General features: G+C 42.6%; 1 protein-coding gene across 1 annotated transcript; it reads left to right on the forward strand.

The window, feature by feature from the left end:
* The first annotated feature begins 3,637 nt into the window (after window positions 1-3,637).
* On the forward strand, window positions 3,638-17,280 carry LOC145414947 (roundabout homolog 1-like). Its single transcript, XM_080284362.1, has 5 exons — window positions 3,638-3,686; window positions 11,061-11,639; window positions 12,522-13,738; window positions 14,329-14,638; window positions 16,271-17,280. The coding sequence occupies exons 1-5, from the start codon at window positions 3,638-3,640 to the stop codon at window positions 17,278-17,280; spliced, it is 3,165 nt and encodes a 1,054-aa protein (XP_080140488.1).
* Window positions 17,281-22,286: the final 5,006 nt, after the last annotated feature.

Genomic DNA, 22,286 nt, shown 5'->3' on the forward strand with positions numbered 1-22,286 from the left:
GGAAACAATGTTGTTGATGGTTTGCTTGTTTCGTTTGAACAGCTCCCATTCGTCTTTGGTGTGCTGGAGGAGGCGGGCCCGTGTCCTCTCGTTCTCTGGCTTCCACGCGTAAGGTGACCAGGTATATTGGGGCTAAAAGCTGGACATTGTCACGTGTGTGTGTGTGTGTGTGTGTGTGTGTCTAGAGAGAGAGAGAGATAGAGAGAGAGAGAGACTTATGCAAGCGACAGCGACGGCTGGTACGCAACACCTCACCCTAAGGCTGCTAATCAAACACTAAAGTCTCAAACGAACTCCAATGACCAACAAACAGCACGGTACGGTGAATGGGCCGACCAAAGTTACCAGTTCGTATTAGAGATTTTATATTAACAAGTCGGTATTTCATTTGGTTTGGATAATGCATAATTTTACTAATTCATCATAATATCATAAAATGTCATCTTATATCTAATGTATCAGTAATTTTCAAAAAATGGGACATTTTAGATAATTTGCAAAAAAAAAAAAAAAAGGACATTTTAGTCAAAATAAAAAATGCGGGACGTAAAAAAAAAAAAAAAAAAAAAAAAAAAAAAAACGCGGGACTGCCCCGCCTAAAGGCGGGAATCTGGTCGCTTTATCCACGAGTTAACAATCTGGACCCACACAATCTCGATGGTTCTGCAGTAATGTTTGATCTATCACGTTAGTATATTTCTCTCACGAGCCAGCCCTTGATATCTCTACCTATCTAAAGCTTGTTATGTGACGCCGCTATACAAGGTGTAATGCAGCATTAACTACCGAACAGTAACACCTTTATATGATGCCTGGAATGAAAGAAAATAGACAAATTATGTGGCCACAACTTCGCATTTCATTCTCCCTCCCCTACCTCCCCTACCTCCCTCCCCTCCCTCACTCCACCAAAGCAACATCGCTCGTCCCCCCACCCACCTTCCCTTCTATCTCTGGCCCCTCCCTCTTAGCCTCTCTTACTCCTGTGTTACTTGCCGCGCGTAAGGGAGCCAGCCTGAGGCATGGGGCACAGGAGGATAGGTGATTATTTATGGCCACGACTGTACGTGGGCGCCATGATGTGGGCCTGAGCATGGGTGTCAGTGTACGTAGATGTAGGTGGACGTGAGAGGGTACGTGGGTGCCTTGATGGATATGGGCATGGGCGTGGTGGAACCTTCCATTGTTGGGGGATCGCTGATGTAGATGATGGGAAAGATGAATTTATTTTATTTTATTTTTTTTAACGACTTATTCCGTTCACACCAGGGCGTCTTTTATCCATGCCCTGCTTACTGAAAACGTTAATGAAATGAGGCACATGTGTGGATGGCCCTGCACGCGGCGTAACTCCGAGAATGTTAAAGAGTCGAATAGTGAGGGAATGTAAGTAGAGCCCATGAACAGGGGACGAATTAGATTATAACTTCCCTTGGTGTGTGTGTGTGTGTGTGTGTGTGTGTGTGTGTGTGTGAGAGAGAGAGAGAGAGAGAGAGACAGAGAGAGAGAGAGAGAGAGAGAGAGAGAGAGAGAGAGAGAGAGAAATTATTTCTTTTCCCAAATCTGGATTATTTCCACCTCATGTTGGGTTAGGAAAGTAATGATTTGTAATTTTTCATTGTACTGATCCTCATAATTATCTCCTACCGATCCCACAGTAGCGATAAGATCCAGCTTGTGTCCCTATCAGTGTCACTAACTAAATCGCCGTACCATGAAATGTCACGAGTTGCCACCGTAGATTTGTAGCTTCCCACGTTCAGTTTCTTTGATCTTTCCCGCACCCAGAGGGACGTGTCTAGAACGTTTCTAAGGTGCGTGTGGTGTGCGCTGGAGATGTGCATCTGGGGTGTGTCTAACTGATGTGCCTGAAAATAAAGGACGCCTTTGGAGATGTGTTGGTGGGATGGATACAGCTGGGGTGGGTGCTGCTATTAAAGGTGTCTTTTTTTTTTTTTTTTTTTTTTTTTATGCTAGGAAAAAGGAACCAAAGGCCACGAGCCCGCAAAACTGTTCCTTCCAAGAGAAAAACAGGATACAAGAGAGAGCCAAATTCAAGATCCGATCATTTCGAGATGCATGGACACACTGCCTTTGAAAGACTGGAGATCATAGCTAGCCTTGTTGAGAGAGAGAGAGAGAGAGAGGAACGGTATGCTATGAATGCAGTAATATACTATGTCCAGAGCAAAGAAAAATTTTGCTGAAAATTGTCAGCTTTAACCCACTGACTGAAAGCAAAGCGCCAGGTGTTAGTCTGAATATAATACCAATGTAGAGTAAACAATTGGCTGTGTAAAGGTTAACACAACACATCAATACATCAAATAACCCTATACCACATCTAAAGTGACTAACACATCGTGATAAATTTAATAAACTTATAAACCCCTGTCTAAGAACACACACACACACACACACACATCCCTACCCCATGTCCACACTGGCTGCCACCCACCTGCCATCGCAAACCATGCCTTCTATAGTCCACACCCACCTCCTCTCCCACTCTCGTACCTCCCCCTCCCTGTCACCACCTGGTACTTCTCTTCTCCCCCTCCTCGCCACTATCTCTTTCTCTTTCCTTAATGTCCTCGCTTCTTTTTATCCCTGGCACATTTGCTTTTCCATTTTCTTATTCTTTTTCTACAATTTCCGCCAAACTCACCCTTTCCATTTCTGTTTCTTACATTTCCATCCCACTTCCCTTGTCTTTCCCCTCTCGCCGCCGCTCCCATCACTTATCGTTCACCCTTATCTCTGCTCCACCCCTGATTCTCTCCTTTCCTTCACGTGCACCCCTGCTCTCCTACCTCCCCCTTCTCCTGACATTCCCCATTCCCTCGTTCTCCTCTCCCGTTCCCTCTCCAAGTTCCTGCCCAGAACTCCCACTTCCCTTGCTCCCCCTCCTCTGCTCTCTTTTCGTTCCCCCTACCTCTCCTTCACTGCCCTTTCCCCACCATTCCACTACTTCATCCACTTCTCTAAGTCTTCTCCTATCTTTCCCCAATTCTTTAATTTTATTCTGTCTCCCTCCCTGTTCTTTCCATGATGATTAACATTTACTCTTTCAGAGTCATTCCGAGCCCACTCATTTCCCTGACTTGCCGTCTTTCGGTCTCCCTCTCCTCTCTCTTCTCGTATCTTTTCCCTTTCCTGTCCCTTTCCTCCTCCCATTCTCCTTTCTTATTCCTCCTTTCCCCTCTCTAATTCCCCACTGTTCTCTTCTCACCCCTCTCTGTTTTCTTTTCTCTCTGAACTGCCTCCTGCCTCTGTCCCCCTCTCGGCCACCCCATCTGCCTGCGTGGGTCTCCCCGTTCACTCGCTCATATAGCAGGGGATCAGTGTGAGAGCAGACCCGGCACAGGCAGGGTGTTAGATCATCTCGCTCTAGACCTTAGCCACAGACGCTCGCTGGAACTCGCTGTTGCTCTGGAAGGTAGTCATGCTGCCAGTCGTAATGATTAGTGTTACGGGCATTACAAATATTGTGATCTGTAGTGACCTGTGTTGTAAAATGTTCCAATTTTATGTGAGATATTGAAAAGCAAAATAGCCACACAACCCGACTCACTTTTATACTTACACTACTGCTATAGGGACTGTGAAAATAGGTCCCCAGTGACTGTGTTGCACGATGCGAAGAGAAGATGAAAGGTCAGACTATTACTGTGATTCCGGCGGCAGTGAGTGCGTGAGTGAGAGTGCGTGGGGGAGTCCGTTGAAGAACCATGGATTTATTTTTATTGTTCGTGTGTCTCAGTCTCGTCGCTGCTGAGCCAGGTTGGTGTTAAATAAATACATTTTATTTGGTAATTATCCGAAACAACTCTGCCTCTGTGTCAATATTGGTTAGGCTAGGATTGGTTTGGTTAGGTTTGCTATAACATTGGATGATATGTAACTTGGGGCATCCTGTCCTAATTATATGGACAGCGTTATTCCCATTAATTACGAAATCTGTTTACCTGTATTTTTATCAGGTGATTTCATCCTCTAGCTCATCCAGGCTCATAGACAAAAAATTTACAACCCTTTGAATCCCCGTGACGTCTTTTCTCAGTGAATTTTGTTACTTCAGACGATTTTATTCATCTGAGGGAAGGCTTTTAGCATTTAAGGTATTGCTGAAGGGTTTGATTTAACACCTCTGTTTCGAAAAGTCACTCCCAGTCACAGTATAATCGTCCACTGGTAACAAGAATGAAACAAGACGCCATCGCCTGCACTTTAAATTCCTCCTTCCTCATTTGTTCCGCCATTTATTCTGCATAATACTGTATGATATAATTTCTGGCTTTCACATATTAACAATTATGCGATTAAAGAACACAAGTTTGTGCCATGTATAAGAGTGGGGTTTTCTGGTCGATGGAAATTATGTTCATGGTAAAAGATAATATACATGACTGAAAAAATTGGTAAACATTACTTTAATTATTTTTAATCAAAATTCATCTTCTGAAAAGACAATTACCTTTAACAGTAACCGATAGCCTGTGAATGGGTCGTCTATATACCAGAACCAATTCTTGATTATATTTTAGTGAACAATTTATTACTGATCAGCTCATCAGATAATGGAATCAATTTTGTTATTGTTGTTGTTGTTGTTGAATTTGTTGCTGTTGTGGTCCCAGGCTCCTATGAAACATGAATCCGGTGGACGGCAGACATAGCTTCACTTCTCCTGCTGTTCACCATCCTCCATTCTGGTGATAGGAAGCTGATGGAAGTTTTTTATAGCCAAGCAGCTCCTCCACCTGGTTATATCGGGGCCACCACGTGAAGGCGACCCTCATGTATCAGCTTTGATGTTAAGTACATAATGTTTTGACGGACGTTATTTCCTAAGTGACATTAAAATGAACTACTGGTCAATATTGTTTTTATCAACGTAGGAAATTATGTGACATTAACATCTTCACTACCATGACATTATCTTTCAGTTTACTATTGCCGTTCTAGACGATTTTACTCAGTTTAGGCGAGATATCGAATTTGTGGGGTTAAATATTATAACCTTCATTAACCCTCCACTTTAATGTTTTTTGTTTTCATCTGACGGAACCGGGCCACTCCCGCACCGTGTATACTGTCGTGGTTGAATGAAATTTGATGAACCTTAGTTATGAGGTAAGACTGAGTCTTGTTGATCAGTAATTAAATGAAAGGGGTTAGGGATCTTTATCAGGTTAGTTTGGGCAATGATATCGTCTGATGGTGACCAGAGCAAAATAAACCACGAAAAAAGTGTTGTAGTGAAATAATTAAAATTATACATTGATCGACGAAGGGACTATCCATGTTGAGAATTATATGTCTATAATATAGTCAAACTGTTCGGCTAAATTTATATGCCGTAGTAAAAAGAAAATACTAAAATTAATAATGTCTTTCTACTAGATGTTCATTATATTCACATAATTATCTACTTATAAACTGGATGGTTCATATATTTTTAAGCACTTGTGTCATCAGAGGAATCTGCACCTATTTATTAGACAACGTTAATACACCTTGTAAAGTTTACTCAGGTTAATTAGCGGTCTTAGGGTCTTATCGTGACTTTGGAGATTTCGGAACATCTCTTCTTTAGCCATTAATTCTGCACATCACTATTAATGTTTTAGTGTGCTTTGTCGATGGTATTTAGTTGCAGGTTTAAAAATATGCAAATAGCTTACAGGAGAATACAATACACAAAATAAACTACACTAGAAAACGTGTTGAGAATTTCATGAGCCAGTTTAATACCAGTGCCCTGCTATGATGTGTCAAAATTTAACGAACAAACTGTGCTTCTACAATATATATATAATTAGAAAGTAGTCTAAAATATTAAGATGTTTGGGATGGATAAGTGCAGAAACAAGGGATAAAAAAGGAGAATTTGGGATGAGTTCTATTCCCATTACTGCATTTCACACCATACTCAAAAAACGTTTGTAGCTGGTCCACCATCTTCTTTTGAGAGATAGGGAGGGAGATGAAGGACATCTGCCTCACTAAGCAGCGGAGTAAGGTAGTCCGGCTTATATCGGCGGCGCCACAAGGCGGCGTCCCTCTCGAGAACCAATATTAAATAGCTGAATAAAAGCAAATATTAAGAAAAATAAACTATGACAAACGTTTTTGGGAAATGATAACAGATTGGGGAACCGAAACTGATTGTACCCATCCCGCTTTCTGAAAGTTCATGATTGGCATAATATGTACACGTACATTCAAGCAACTATTTTAAGTTATAGCAGTATCTAACAGAGAGAGAGAGAGAGAGAGAGAGAGAGAGAGACTTAGGATTTAGAGATTATACGCTTTCTAGATGAGAACACAACAAAGCACTTATCAGTCCGTTCATATATGAGCAATAGGAAATTGTAACTTAGCTAACAAAGGACGCAACGACTTAAATTTGTTTACGCTCGCATACGAAGCAACGATATTCTTGCTCCTGCAGCGAAAATTCTTCTTGACTGCAGCGAAATTTCTCATTCCAGTATTCCAAAAATTGTGGTTTGGCATCATTACTATTCAGTCTCATTACCAGCCGCGATAGCGAAGCTGGTATTGTTTTCAGGTTGTCTGCTCGTCTCTCCGTGTGTCTGTTTCTGTCAGCACGATAACGTTGCAACCGCTCAAGATATAATAAAATTTTACAGGTGTGCAGTAGAGGAAAAATCGATCACGAGTTCGAAATTGGTGAAAGTAGGTCAAGGTCTGTGTGTCTGATACCACGATAACTTCGCAACAGCTAAAGTTATCATCACAAAATTTTATAGGTGCGTAGGAGGGATGGAAATTTCCTTCGAGTTCGAAATTGGTGAAAATGGGTCGTCAGGGTCATTCCGAGCCGCTCTAGATATGTATCGGCTCGCGGCTGGTGTGATTCTCCCCTTGAGGGCCCAGGATTATCTGAAGGTGAACCCAGTGGACTGCATACTGACGTTATTCTCATCTTGCCGTCTACCATCTTCCTTCTGAGGAGACAGAGAGGGCGTTGACGGACATTTGTAAACCTAGGCAGTGGTGCCGCCAGTTTCTGTTATGGTGATGAAACATGGAGGCATCCTACACTAGTGCTTATTGTTTAGATAAATGTCTGGCATATCGGTATATGTAGTATTAATTACATGATACCAACCCTAGTTCCCACCTAAAAGCTGGGATGAGGTGACACCCAAAGACAACTAAGAGAACCATATATATATATATATATAAAAGAAAAAAAGAAAAAATGCGCAGCGAAATGGCTCACAAGTCATTCATACATCATTCACACTTTCCAAATTCCTTGTTCCATCTCACAAGGCAAATAATCTTCACAAATTTTAATGTGTGTGTGTGTGTGTGTGTGTGTGTGTGTGTGTGTGTGTGTTTTACATGCGAAATGACTCCGTGTTTACAGTCAAGAGTTGAGGAAGAAGAAAAAGACTGTAGCTATAATGCTTGTGAGTCATTTAGGCAGATAATAAGATGCTGCTAAATTTTAATCCTCTAGAATACGATGTGTAAGAGTCGAAATGACATCCGGGTCCCTAACTACTTAGTTTTTTAACTGAGGCGAAGATACGCTTGTCAGGTTGGTGATGATTGAATGCAACATGTCCGAATAACATCTACTTACCCAAATTTCCCCCACAAATATATGTTGTCAATTAATAATGCTAACGAATAAAGTGATTATGAAGTAATGTTGCATTCAGCCAATCATCACCAACCTGTCCAGTGCATCTTCGCCTAGATTTAAAAAAAAAATGAGTATAGGTGAGCGATGACGAAAGAGACAAACTTTGTCAAAGAGTTTGGCCAAGAGAGTAGAGGGAAAAGGGGGAGAAGGAGGCTGAGACTGAGGTGGGGGTGAGAAAGGGGAGAGGTAAGCTGGATGTGTGTATATGTGTGTGTGTGTGTGTGGGTGGGTGGTGAGAGAGAGAGAGAGAGAGATAGATAGATAGATAGATAGATAGAGAGAGAGAGAGAGAGAGAGAGAGAGAGAGAGAGAGAGACTGATTGTGTGTGTGTGTTTTGAGAGAGAGAGAGAGAGAGAGAGAGAGTGTGTGTGTGTGTGTGTGTGTGTGTGTGTGTGTGTGTGTGTGTGTGTGTGTGTGTGAGTAGAGGGAGTCGGGGAGGAATGTTAAGTCGATGGGTGTGGAGTAACATGAGACCTGTAGAGTAGTTGGACAAGATGCAGTGGGTGGGCAACGGATAACAGTATCGCAAATTACTGTGATGAGACAGAATGATGGGTAAGGCTAGAGATTTGGTGTGAAAGAGGATTAATGTAAAGGATTTTAGGGCCGTCTATGGACTGAATAAAGGGTGATGTGAGATTTTAGGTTCAAAGGTTTTTAGAAAAGGTATTAAAAAGGTGGATCGCGGATGAACTGCGTGAAGCGTAATATAAAGGATTTAGATGGTGAAAAAACTTTAATACTAGATTGTCACGGTCTTATACGTCTTGGCACATTGCCATGATGAATAAAGAACCTATAAAAAAGGCTCTTAAAAACTGCGCATTACATTGTTTGACGTTTGACCCCACAAATTCCTTTAAAAGAACGAAACAAAAAACAAAAACAAACAACTGAAAATGGCGTCTGAGGATTATGGCATACGGAATAACTTAATCAGGTTTGGAGAGAACTGATGATGAACTACAGGAATGATGCCAAGCTGAATAATCGTTTGGAAGAAAAAAAAGAAAAAAGAAAGGAAATATTATTGGGGATGTCGATGGAGTAAGTGAGGGTTAACGGAAGATATTTGAAAAGTAAAAGAGGACTGATGAGGCATATCTAGGATAATAGCCGGAGAGAGTTTAACAATGGTGGACATAGAGTAAACTCTCGCTATAACTCAGCATTCAAGATGGCAGGAGGGCAAACATAGAACAAGTTTAAGTGAAGAGAATATCGAAAGACAGAGTTAGGAATCAAAGGAGAGAAATATGGGATGGTGAAAAATTACAAGGGGGTGTGACTACATGGAGTGAGTAGGTGAGAAGTAACGGGCGAGTTTTTAGGGACGGCGAAACAGGATCAAGAGAAATATGGATGACGAGGGAATGTCGGTATGATGACAGGAATGATTTTAGCGCAGGTTTAGAATGGTGTGGTAGAATGCCGACATAAGGTATTTTAGAGATGGGGGAAAGGTGCCTGGTGGTCTGGTGGGTAGAATGTCACAATCGGAAAAGTGTGGGAATTTTAGTCCCTCAAAGTGCGGTACCATACATACTTTTCGCCGCCGCGCAGTCGGACAAGAGCAGTGTAGCAATGGCGTTGACTGGGTACAGAATATTACTACTTACGTGTGTTCCTCGTATGTTTTCTACACGTGAAATTATCGTGGTTATAAGGGATATATTAAAAGTGGGGTTCGGGATTTCGTAACAGCTTTCCCTAAGCTGTTTATTCGGCAAATAACACCAAAAACCTCATATATGTTACTCTTTCGGACAATGTTAATATTAAAGGGACTGAAATTAACATACAAGAGAATGTTAAGGTATAATGTGCTAAATAATCCCTAACGAAGACGTGCTACGAAGCCTCCTATGCCACCAAGAAAGCAACCCAAAATGACGTGTTATTCCCGCATTGTATTGTGTCATCTCAGGTGCAGTTCCAGGTAAAAAAGTTATTTACCCTACAACAGAGTAGACTCATGTGGAGAGAGAGAGAGAGAGAGAGAGAGAGAGCACATTGCCCTTCTTTCTTTTGTCTGCATTGCGTTTGTTCTAACCTGACGAGGATACCTGCCCCTTTTCAATTAATTTGACGGCTAAGTGTTGTCAGATTGGTGGGTCAATAATTTAAATATTAGCCAGACAGACTCAGTCTTACCTCTTAACTATGACTCATGGAATTTCATAAAACTACATCTTGGTTTTCAAGTTGGAGTGAAACCAATTTCTGTTTGGTAAAAACAAACGTACGACATTTTCAGTGTCCTGAAATATTTAAGTGTAAGAATGATGTCCACATAATTATTAATTGTAAGGATACAACATTTTCGACCCAGCTTAATTCTTCGTCAGGTACAGTACCTTGAGGGTCCGAGTCGGGTTGAAACACCTCTTTTTTGCTATTTATTTTGCACACTGCACCTCAGCATCCTTTGTTCATACAAAATACGTAGATATAGAAACGATGAAGACGGCATATAAATACTGTAAATGACTGGTGAGGTATAATATGTAAAATAAACTGCCAAAGAAATGGTGCAGATGACTCATATGCCACTTAGAATACAGCGCTGTAACAATAGATGAATACAAAAAAAAAAAAAAAAAAAAAACGGACAGGAAGCAGCAACCACGAAGAAAACAAAAATGTGCGTACATTTTTATTGGTATGCTGGTAGGAGGAAGCACCCACCAATCGGCTGCTGTGTAATCCTGCCTTAGTTTAGATTCTGGACTGAGTAACAGACCAAGTGGTTCATTGTAGCAAACGAAACTAGTTACTACGCTGGGTGGTAACTACCATATATAGCCAAATACTATTGACGTCTGGTAGTTGAGTTAAAGGAATCGAACTGAAGGTGAGTCCAGGTTGTACATCTAAGGGTAGATTGAGGTTTATTTGGCTAATCATATGATGCCACCGATAGAGGGCGATTGGTAACCTTAACTTCAATGTCTGGATTAAGTAGCCTAGTTCCAGGCCCCTATGCTCCTTATGAGACAGAAGAGATGAAAATAAGATTGTTTTCCATTAATTCCAGTTTATCTTTAGTTTTCAAATTGAACATTATTTCTTACTTAGGTTACTTAAGGTCATTGAGTAGGGGTACTTTTAGTTTGCACAAAATAATAATAATAATAATAATAATAATAATGTCATATGTGAACAAATGACATATTACATTTCATTAAGTACGGGTAACTCTTGTTTTCAGTGAGCATATTGTTAACAGTTATTCCTTTACCGTGCTATCTCTTTACTGATTTCTAGGCCTAACCTAATGGTGTCCTTAGATAGGATAAAGAATTCGTGCTGCTGCTGCTGATGATGACATTGAAGATGATGAGACTGATGATGACGTCTCCTGTACAGGTGCACCTCCAGTGATCAAGGAACACCCGAGCAACGTGGTTGCGCGGCGCAATGACCCCGCCACTCTGAACTGCGCCGCCTCAGGCAGTTCCAGAATCCGATGGTTCCGGGACGGGGAGGAAGTGGTCACGTCATCACAGGATCAGCGTTCACACCGGGTGCTTCTTCCCTCAGGGTCACTGTTCTTCCTGCGGGTCACGGCCACCAGGAGGGACAGTGACGCAGGAACGTATTGGTGTGTGGCCTCAAACAGCTATGGCGCCACACGTTCAAAAAATTCCACACTCACTGTGGCCACACTGGCCTATGACTTCCAGCGGCAGGCTGACTCCTCTATAGAAATGCTGGTAGGGGAATCCATCACCTTGCCCTGCCGGCCTCCCAAGGGCACTCCACCACCTGAGGTTACCTGGCTCAGGGATGGACACCAGGTCACCAACTCCAGCCGCATCAGTGTCAACCAGGATGGTGACCTGATAATCGCCCGGGCCGTCCAGCAGGACTCAGCCCAGTACATATGTCGTGCCCGCAACGCTGCTGGCACCCGTCAGGCACCACCATCTCACCTCACCGTCATGAGTAAGTTAACACCGTCACTACGAAGACATTCTATTTGTTCTGTTCTTGTTGTCTCCAGGTTATTTTATTCAGCCTTGAGGAGGATTTTCGAACTGGTGGGGTTAAGAATAGCCTTCATTAATCCCATCGATACAAGAGGTATTTCTTAAGTTTTGTAATATCGTCTTGTGGTTGCAAGAACAAATTATGGTAAAAAAATAATATCATGGGTTGATGGTTGGTCGTGTTTATTATTGACCCTGAATTATATTACCCCGGGTCAGCAGACTTTCATCATCATCATCTCTCTCTCTCTCTCTCTCTCTCTCTCTCTCTCTCTCTCAAACTATGTTTTGGTGTTTTATAAAAAAATATCCTTTGCGTTTAGTAGTAGTGGTAGTAGCAGCAATCCAGGCTCATTTGAAGGTGAACCCAGAGGCTTGTAGGCTCGTTGACCTATTGCAGTCCACCACCCTCCTTTTGGGGGAGAGTGACGGAATTCAGGAATGTTTGTATAACCAGACAGCAGAGCCGCTCAGTTATATCAGTGCCACATGAAGGCTTCTCTCTTCAGTATCATGAGATTAATATAAATTTCATGTCAACAAAGTTAGAATATCTCTGTGTTAAATTCAGAAATGGATCATCCGGTTGTTGTTGTGGCTCCAGGCTCATCTGTACATGAACCTGGTGAACTGCAGGCTGGAGAAGTCCCTTTGCAGTCCGTCTAATATAATCAGATAATAGAAAGCCCTTCACTTTGCAAGAAAAGGGCCTCCCTGCATGCTTAGTTACCCTACTGATTTACCATATAATTTTAAGTTGCATTATCATTAGGTCGAGATGATAGTATAATAATTTTGATATACTGATGTTCTATCAACAAGGGTTTAATTCTCCCAGCACCACCTTGGTTTGAGGAGGAGCCATCCAACATGTCAGTAGCGTCAGGTGTTGGTGTGGAGTTGGGTTGCCGGGCGAGGGGCTCTCCCACCCCGACAGTCACCTGGAGGCGAGTGGATGGAGGGATGCCACTGGGAAGAGCCACTGTTGAGGACCAACGATTAATTCTGCAGGAAGTGACAGTGGCAGACTCAGGTGTTTATGTGTGTGAGGCCGAGAGTGAGGCAGGTACAGCCACTGTCAGGGCTACACTCACTGTGCTAGATGCTCCAGAGCTGACCCAGCGGCCTCAGCACCTGCAGGTGATCCAAGGCAATGAGGCACGACTGCGATGTCATGTGGAAGGCGAGCCTGAACCCCTCGTGCTCTGGCGCCTCCCTTCTGTGGACAAGACAGCTGTTCTGTCCCCTGGTCACAGCAGCAGCCATGCCTCAGTGTCTGATGATGGCAGTACTCTCCTGTTGCACCAGCCAGGCACACAGGACACCGGTGCTTACTATTGCTGGGGCATTAACAGTGGTGGAGGGGTGAGTGGGCGGGCAGAAGTAGTAGTGGTAACAGCGCTGCCTCCTCCAGTAATTGGTGTGGGACCCAAGGACCTGACAGTAGCCCCTGGAGGAGTGGCCAGGTTCTCATGTGAGGTGGTGAGTGAGGCAGCGACAGCACATGTCACCTGGTGGTACCAGCCAGCCGCACATCTGCCATCCCGTTTTCTGAGTCAGCACCCTCACCAGCCTCGGTTCGTACTGCCAGAGAATGGTGCCCTCATCATCAAAGACGTGCAGCTTGACGATGCTGGCATATACAGCTGTCATGTAACGGCAACAACAGGCAGCATACAGCAGCAGGCTGTGCTTAATGTGGTGAAGAACACAGAGCCAGAGGAGTCACCACTACTGCCACCACCACCCAGCAAGCCCCGTGTACTGGACTGGAACCAAACCTCAGTGCAGCTAAGCTGGATGCCCAACTCCCAGGGCAGCAAGGCTGGTCACCAATGGTATGCTGTGGAGTACTGGCGCCAGGGGTGGACCGAATGGCGGGTGGCTGATGCTGTCATCACGCAAGAATCATGTGTTGTCAGCCACCTGTCACCAGGCCACACCTACACTTTCCTGGTGCGTGCTGTCAACAGTCAGGGGACGTCGTTCCCCAGCCCTTGGTCTGACCCTGTCACCACCAGGGCCCCTCCACACCCCACCCTTACTGCAGACCAGGTACCCTGCTTATAAACTGTCCTAGGTTTAACTTATAAGTATGGTTGTTTGAATTCTACTGTTTTACTCATAAAGCCTCCAAATACTTCAAAAGTTAAAATGAATATTACTGTGACAATATTAGGAAAAATTAATGTGTAATTATATTTAAAGGAATATTATGGAGATTTTTTTATGGACAAAATTGGTTAGGATCCTTTAAAAATGCAGGATGGTTTGCAAATTACGTTCTCCAATCTTGTGTTTGGTCGAAACTGCTCAGTGTCCTTTTGTGACAAAGGAAAATTCATGACAAACTAATAAGCTTAGGAGTCAGTAAACATAAAAAAACAAATATTGCAAAGCATGAAAAAGGTTATGGAACTAAGAAAATGATGCTCTGTAGATAATGGTGGCGCTGGCTGAGACATCACAGCAGCACATGAGAATTGGGTTGCGTATTATATGGACCACACTGTACTTAAAAAGGTCCTTAACCATTTCATACGGTAAACTTATCTCCCTAACAGTTGACAACAATTATTGTTAATACGGACTGTTGTCTGTTTTTCGTATTTTGTCAGGCTTAGTAATAATATGCACTACTTCAGGTGCGTGGGGATCGGCGTCGCTTGGCGCGTCCCCTGGTAATTCTAAACAAGGCCACAGCCACAGCAGAAGACAGTGTTAAGCTAAACTGGATCTTCCTGGAGCCAATGGAGGACATGGTTGAGGGAGTGCTGGTGTACTGGATGGCGGAGGGCGGCAGTGTGGAGGTGACTACCGTCCTGGGCACCTCATCCACCTATCACCTCCACAACCTGCACCCCAACACACCCTACACCTTCTTCATCGTACCCTTCTGGCACAGCGTCGAGGGCACGCCGTCCAACTCATACCACCTCACCACGCCCGAGGGCGGTAAGTTTAAGGCCAATACTCTTGATGGCATAGGAGTGCCTAATAGTACCTCCTCCTTAGCAATTAATTTTGCATATTACATACATACCACGCCTGAAATCGATAAATTTTGCGGCTGTATTCTTTGCTGGCGTGGGAGGTTTCGTAACGCTTCTTTCTTAGCTACTTATTTTACATACTGCACTTTTTTATCCTCCTGTGCATTACTAAGGTACCGTATATAGTGTCAAGAGTAAAATCATGTAAATTAAATAAAGGAGAATGTCTGGGTGTAATATGCATGTTAAGTTGCTAAGAAAGAAGTGCCAGCAGTTATGAAGCTTCCAGTGCCAAGTGTAATCTAATATGACCTAGGTTTCTTTCAGATCCGTGATTGCGGGAAAGACAAACTTTTTCACTACGATTATTTTATTTCTTTTTTGTTACCTCACTCGATGTAGTGCTGCTCTCGAGTGTCTGCCCTTTCCTCCATCCTTTTTTCCTTCCATCCTCTTCTGTCTTTCCTTCATTCTTTCCTCCTCCTCCTGCCTGTGGGTGACTCTACACTGAGTGACAAGCCAAGTGGTTTCCTGTACACCAGGAAATATTTACTACGCTGGGTGGTAAGTGGTAACCATATAACCAAATTTTGGCGCCTGGTGGTGTAGTGGGTAATTACAGCACTCCAATCGGATTGAGCCGGTGAAGGTTTATATCCAAGGGATGGTTGGGGTTTATTGCTCACGTAATGCCACTCAGAGATGAGTGAGGCTGGTCACTCTCATCTTAAATGTTAGGACCACTTTGCCTAGCCCCGGGCTCCTACGCTTCTTATGGGGCAACGTAGGATTGGATGATGAATGAATGATGTTAGCATAAGCACACTTCCTGTCTTCTTGCTTCTGGATTTTCTCTTACTCAGTCCTTAGGTAAGAATAATTCACGATGATGATGATGGCTACCTTTTGACGACGACTTCGGTTTAGGAGAGACTCATCGAATTAGAGGAGTTAGGTGTAGCCTTCACTGACCCTTTCCTTTAGACGGGCGATTAGTAGGATGACTAAAATATTCTGGAGGTAGTTGGAATACAACCAAATAAGACATCTTTGGTAGTACTTGTTATGTCAAAGACATGTGGCCTGTTTTTAAGTATTGTATGATAATGTTGTTTAGCAATGTTAAGTCTAATTGTATAAGAAACCGTGTTGTAGTTTCAATAATGACAAGGTATTATAGCTACTGTACTGTATTATGTTTTACAGCTTAGGTCAAGTATCGCAAAGTTGGTGTATGTGTTGGATGCCAGTGGTCTTAAAGTAATCATGTGTCCCTGGTTCTGTCACATATGTACAGAAACAGTCAATCTGATAGGTAAAAGACAAGCACAAGTTAGCAATAAGGTAGATAGATCGATAAACATGTACACAAGTCTATAAACCAACTGACTGGAGAAGATAGGTAATGAAACCGATAGGGACAGATGGAAAATATAGATAGCACTTAGAGTTATATTAGACAAACTGATAAGAATAGAGAGTAAAAAAAACTGATAGGTATAGATAGATAAACTGACAGGAAGAGATAGATAGGACATGAGTTATATTGTTACAACCTAATCTTAACTTGAAGCTTTCACTCCCGTCTTTCCAGTGCCATTGACTGCGCCAGGTAATGTGCGAGTAACGAGGCAAGAGGAGGGTTCAGTGCTGATCGAGTGGTCGGGCGTTAGTACTGAGGAGGCGCAGGGGGAGGTGATAGGGTACATGGTCACACTCAGCCACAACGGTAGTCATGTTACTGAGACAGTTGGTACACCCTACCTGGAAACTCGTGATTTACTGCCTGGACACATATATACCTTGCGTGTGGCGGCGCTGACAGGTGCTGGAGCGGGACCTTTCAGTGCCCCTGTAGTGGTGGAGGGAGAGGGGTTGGGTGAGGCAGTGGCAGGAGGGGAGGTGCTGAACGCCCCGTCACAGTCAGTGTGGTTGGCCTACCTACTGATTCCGCTGGTGCTGTTACTGGTCCTTGGTACAGTGTGGTACTTGTGGAGGGTACGGCACAAGGCACCACCAGCCAGCCCTCCTCACGCACCTCCACTGTACCAGGACCCTTCCATTAATATGTACAGTGACCACAAGGTATGGCGGCCGTCTGACAGTGATATGGATTCCAGTTTATCCTCCTCACGACTCCTCAAGCCGGATCAGATGGTTAACGAGTATGCAGAGCCGAGGTTGCTGCTGCCCAACCACACTACTGAACCATATGCCACCATGGCTCTACTGGCACCATCACCACCACACACGTCCTGCTGCCACCCAAATGATCAGTCTGCAGAGGTGCAGATCAACTGGGCTGCCATCCTGCCTCCTCCACCAGCCTCTCCACCGCCAGATCTTGACCTGGGGGAGCCAAGGCAACAAGGCGTGGCGCCCAGGACGTGCTCCAGGGCCTCCCAGTATGATAATATGGGCGGGGCGGACCACTACAGTAGGTCCTGTGATGCCGCCTCGGAGCACATGTATGAGCCGTATGCACAGGTCGTCCCCTCCAACAGATTCCTCACCTTCAGTAGCCTGCAGCGATGTGGTGATGAAGGGCATATTGAGTGCCACCTCGCTCACCCTGGCCAGCCACCACGCAGCAACACGCACTAGCAGTTGTACCAGTGATAAAACGACATCATAATAATTGGTGTAAAGGAAGAATTATATGCACAAACTGACACTGACATAAATATACAAGTTTTGGCTAAACCTGTACATTCAAAACAGTGACAGCAGTGCCTTGTATTTACAAAATAATTATATCCACCCATTGATACTGGTGTGAGTGTACAACAGCTTTGGTTCAATGTAGATATTTTTATCTGCAGTAAAGAGGGTCAAGTTCTGGCGGAGGATTTTATATTTTCACACATACAGACACGCATACACAGACACAGTGTAATTCATACATTTAAATATCGGTACTGTGAAATCAACACTTATCCGCTGTGCTTCATATACCGTAACGTCGCCAAAAGTGATAATTTTGATGCGAGCTGTAACAGTCGTGTATGTATATATATATATATATATATATATATATATATATATATATATATATATATATATATAAGAAATGCCTTGTACAGTGGTCTGTGTTATTAACAGAGTGATCTATTGTATTTAGGAAGCATTCGAGTACACATTACTATATGTATAGTGATAAGACGAGGTTAATGTGCATATCAAACTGTGAACTCTACATTTCTTACTATTTACCAGTGAATAGTATAGCGATATGTGCGCATGTTGTGTGTTTGTGTTTAGCAGGTGCTAAAAGACTTTAACAAGTGAACGAAAGATGTTTGTTACTGTTCTCCTTATACTCTGTTATAATAATGACTGAGTGAGACTTTAATAATGCAGTTTATCTCCTCAGTCATAACCTATTGATATTCCCATCCTCACCCTATGGTAATTCTCCCAGCCATCGTTAGTAATGCCCATCCACGCCACATAGTAAAGTTACAACTTACAATATAATGATATTCTCCTTCACACCCTTGTAAAATTTTCAGATACACCTTACAGTAGTACTCTTACAAACCTTAGTAATATTCACAGACACACTTTACTATTATTTCCAGTTACACACTAAATAATACCGCAGTTTCGCCTTCAGTAATACTCTTAGCCACACCCGATAGTATTATCCTCAGCCACCCAAGCAACAACATCCACACCATTGTAATACTATTTTCAGCCACATCATTGTGGTAATATGCCTCATCCTAGTGATAACATCCCATCCACACCTCAGTGATAGTGCAGTTCCTCACGATAGGACTCACAGTATTCTCGTTGGCGTGGAAGACTTAGCAATGTCTCATTCTCAGTGTTTCATTTAGCACTTTACATAATAATATTCGGTTGCATGTTAGTTGCGTCTTTTTAATGACGAGCTGGTATCTGCTATGTACTGAGAGAAGTGTATAATATGGGCAATAAATGGCCGAGGAAGGAGTTGTTACAAGTTCTCCAAAGCCACTCAGAATACGAGACTTGCACTGCCTCCTTTACCCTGCTTTCCCCCTCATCCTTAAGCCTACTTTACCCTATGCCCTTTTTCCTCCCCCATCATGCCCGTTAGTCTCCTCCCTTTCACATTTACTACCATCATTCTGTTCCGTCACCCTATATTCAACCCCGACTCCCTTTCTCCTCTCTTTCTCTGCCTTTTAGTCTCCTCCCCTTCACTGTACACTTCTTCCTTCCCTCTTTTCCCTTGCATTACACCTTATAAACTTTCACTCAAAATAGCCCCGTCGTCCTTCAATGCCCCCCACCATACCTTGCACTAACCCAGTACTTCCATTCCTCGCCCAGCCTTTTCCTCTCCCTCCTTTTACACATCCTCCAAAACTCCCGCCATGTCTACTTTCTGCTCCTCCCTCATCCAGTAATACTGCTCTTTCTTCCCTTACCCCATCTTCCCCTCTCCTGTCCACCATTCTCTCTCCTCTCCCTCCTTCATCCTTCCCTCCCTCACTCTGCATCCCTTCTCTCCTTCACCCTCTTCTCCCCTCCTTCGTTCATCCTATTCTCCCTCGTTTTATATAACTCCTCCCACTTCTCCTCCCCCAATACTATGGTGCCAAAAACTCCCGTCCCCCCCTCCTCCGATGCTGTATTTGTTACTAGTCATTTCTACGAATTTTATACACGACTTTATTTTTGTAATAAAACATGATCAAGAAGTGTGGATGTTTCTTCTTCCTGTATCCTATTATTATTATTACTATGAATTGCTGGACTGTATGAATCTGTTTTCTTAGGAACAATCCCGTGAACTCTGGAATCAAATATTATTTAATAAATAAACAACAGAAAAAATAAATAAATGACAGTTCTAGCATTTTGACTACCAAAATCAAGAGACCCTGGTGAAATCGCCACTCTTTCTCACGTGTGTGTGTGTGTGTATATATATATATATATATATATATATATATATATATATATATATATATATATATATATATATATATATATATATATATATATATATATATATATAAAGCAGGAGTGCAGACCTCTCTTCTATTTCACAGCCTTCCATGACATTTTCAAGACTACAAGAGAAACTGAGATAAGGTCGGCACCTATCATGTCAATGACTCGCCTCTGCCATCACTCTTCTCAGCCGCTTCATATCTTCACTACTTTATCCCACCATCTTGCTCTTGGATTTCGTCTCTCATCAACTTCATTTCTACTTCCCATGCGTTCCTTTAATCCTAATCACATTCATTCCCAGGCAGCACAGCATCACCTGTATCCGGAAAAGCAGTTATATCCTACTCTTCTTTCTCACTTCTACTCTTGCTCTCCTGTCTTTTTTCTTCTTCGCTTCCCTAGTTACTGTACTCTGTTCTTATTCACACAGAGTAACCAAGGAGACAACGCACATCCGGTTTTCAAACCTAACATTTATATGAGTTTCCCACTAACATTTTTTATCTCCTCTTTCCACAATGCATGACGGCTGTCCTTTAATATTCCTTTATCGATATAATTTTACTGCCTTCAAACTCTTATTCTTTACTAAGTATCCGTCCATCATTTTTCTCAAGGAAAAATTTTGATTCATAAACCCTTGAATTTTTCTGTATGCTCCCTGTTCGTCACAACCTCCCCCCATCCACTCTCACCCCATCGGTCACACTTCTGTTATACTCATTTCTTAGAACACTGATCAGACTAATACAGCACTTTTCGTGCATCCACACTTCCTTCTTCCATCCTTCCAAGCTGGTCAGCTCTGGAACTGCCCTTTTCACTCTCTTTACTACAGCCTATGACCACCAGTCTCTTAAACGCAGCGAGTCTTAGCATCTAAGCATTTCAAAATAACCAGGTGTGTTTGTGAACATCCTTTGTTTAATTTCGATTGGGAGGAACAAGTTTTGCAGGCATTCAGCTTTTACCTTTTCCTGTATTTGCATAAAAGATATTTAAGCACCGGATCAGTGGATAGTGATGTTTTCTGAGCTTGGCAAGAAACTAAAAGCGTGTTTGTAAATACTCCGCAGTGAACTTTTTTGCCATCACAGTAAATAGAGGAAAATGAATCAGTTTGTTAATATGCCAGCCAGGTGCCTTGAAGGTGTCACCAGCACTGATACATAACCCCACCCGGGCCAGCCTGTTTCCTAACAAAGTTTCTTTGGTCCTGATATTACGTATTACATCTTAGAATTCCGCTGTACAGTATCTGTCTATCTATGTAAGTATCTATCTATCTATATCGTTCTAATATTCACTTACTTTGAATTTATTATATAAATGAGGATAGTGAGGTATAACATACGGAAGATGTGGCAAAGAAATTTGTGTTAGGCAATCTCCAAAGCGACTACAATTAAAAGACGAGCAGATGGGAACACCACCTACCAACTCTTAGGTTTTAATTAATGCTAAAACAATGACTGATGGCATCATATGATACTATATTCAATGCAATGCATTAACCATGAAAAGATATTTGAGTACTGACATTTCTGGATTTGAAATTTCTGCCTTAATAAGAACTGCCTAAATTATTGACTTGAGTAAGGTGACATGTCGGATTTTTCGACTATATAATAACCATCACCACTATTAACATCATCAAATTAATAATAATGATAATGGGGGCGCTCACCACTCACTCACTAGATCTAGTGCTGCTTTGGGTGCCTGCCCATTCCCCTCTTCCTTCCTTCCTCTTCTGTGTCTCTTTCCTTCATTCTTTCCTCATCCTTCTGTACACTCTCGCTTCTGTCTTTCTTTCCTTCACTCTCTCCTCTTCCTTCTGCCTATGGGTGAATAGGTGACTCTACTCTGAGTGACAAGCCAAATACAGGAAACCATTTACTATGTTGAGTGACAGCCATATAACCAACTTATGGTGCCTGGTGGTTTAGTGGGTATTTAGGGAGCTTCAGTCGGACTAAGCCTGTGTAGGTTTATATCCAAGGGATGGTTGGGGTTTATTGCTCAAGTAATGCCACTCAGCGATGCGTGAGGTTGATTACTCTCATCTTAAATGTCATGACCAACTTGCCAAGCCCTGGGCTTCTACGCTACTCATGGGGCAACATAGGATTGGATGATGTATGTATGGCTAATAATAATAATAATAATAATTATAATCTATCTATACCTAGGCTGCTTCCCCCAAGGAAAGGGAGGTAGCCGAGACAGGACGACACCCTCCCCATTTACTCATCCATTCAAACACATTCATTGGCATAATAATAATAATAATAATAATAATAATAATAATAATAATAATAATAATATCAATCATCATCACCATTATCATTGTCATCACACTCATCTCCACCATTTTGTATTATTTATGAAAGATAAACACAAAGGCATGAGAAAATATCAACAGCACCCAGTAATATAAGTTACACAACCTTAGTTAACACTGTTTCTAACGCTAAGACGATGAAAGGCCAATCCTAATCTAAATAAAATCGCATGCCAACAACAAGAACAAAATACTCAGCATTTCTATCGTCTTCAGAGGGATAATGAAGAACACATAAAAATATAAATCGCCATATACCCTCAGTAGACTGGAAAAGAATTTAAGACTGAGGAACGTCTACGATATTGTTCCTCAG

This window comes from Coenobita brevimanus, chromosome 13 (genome assembly GCF_032717465.1).
Source record: "Coenobita brevimanus isolate Jiangsu-jjx chromosome 13, ASM3271746v2, whole genome shotgun sequence".
Taxonomy (NCBI): Eukaryota; Metazoa; Arthropoda; class Malacostraca; order Decapoda; family Coenobitidae; genus Coenobita; species Coenobita brevimanus.

Coding starts and splice junctions, on each gene's coding strand:
- LOC145414947 (XM_080284362.1), top strand. CDS start 3,638: ATGCGAAGAGAAGATGAAAGGTCAGACTATTACTGTGATTCCGGCGGC. Junction 3,687..11,060: donor TTACTGTGATTCCGGCGGCA/GTGAGTGCGTGA, acceptor TCTCCTGTACAG/GTGCACCTCCAGTGATCAAG. Junction 11,640..12,521: donor ATCTCACCTCACCGTCATGA/GTAAGTTAACAC, acceptor TAATTCTCCCAG/CACCACCTTGGTTTGAGGAG.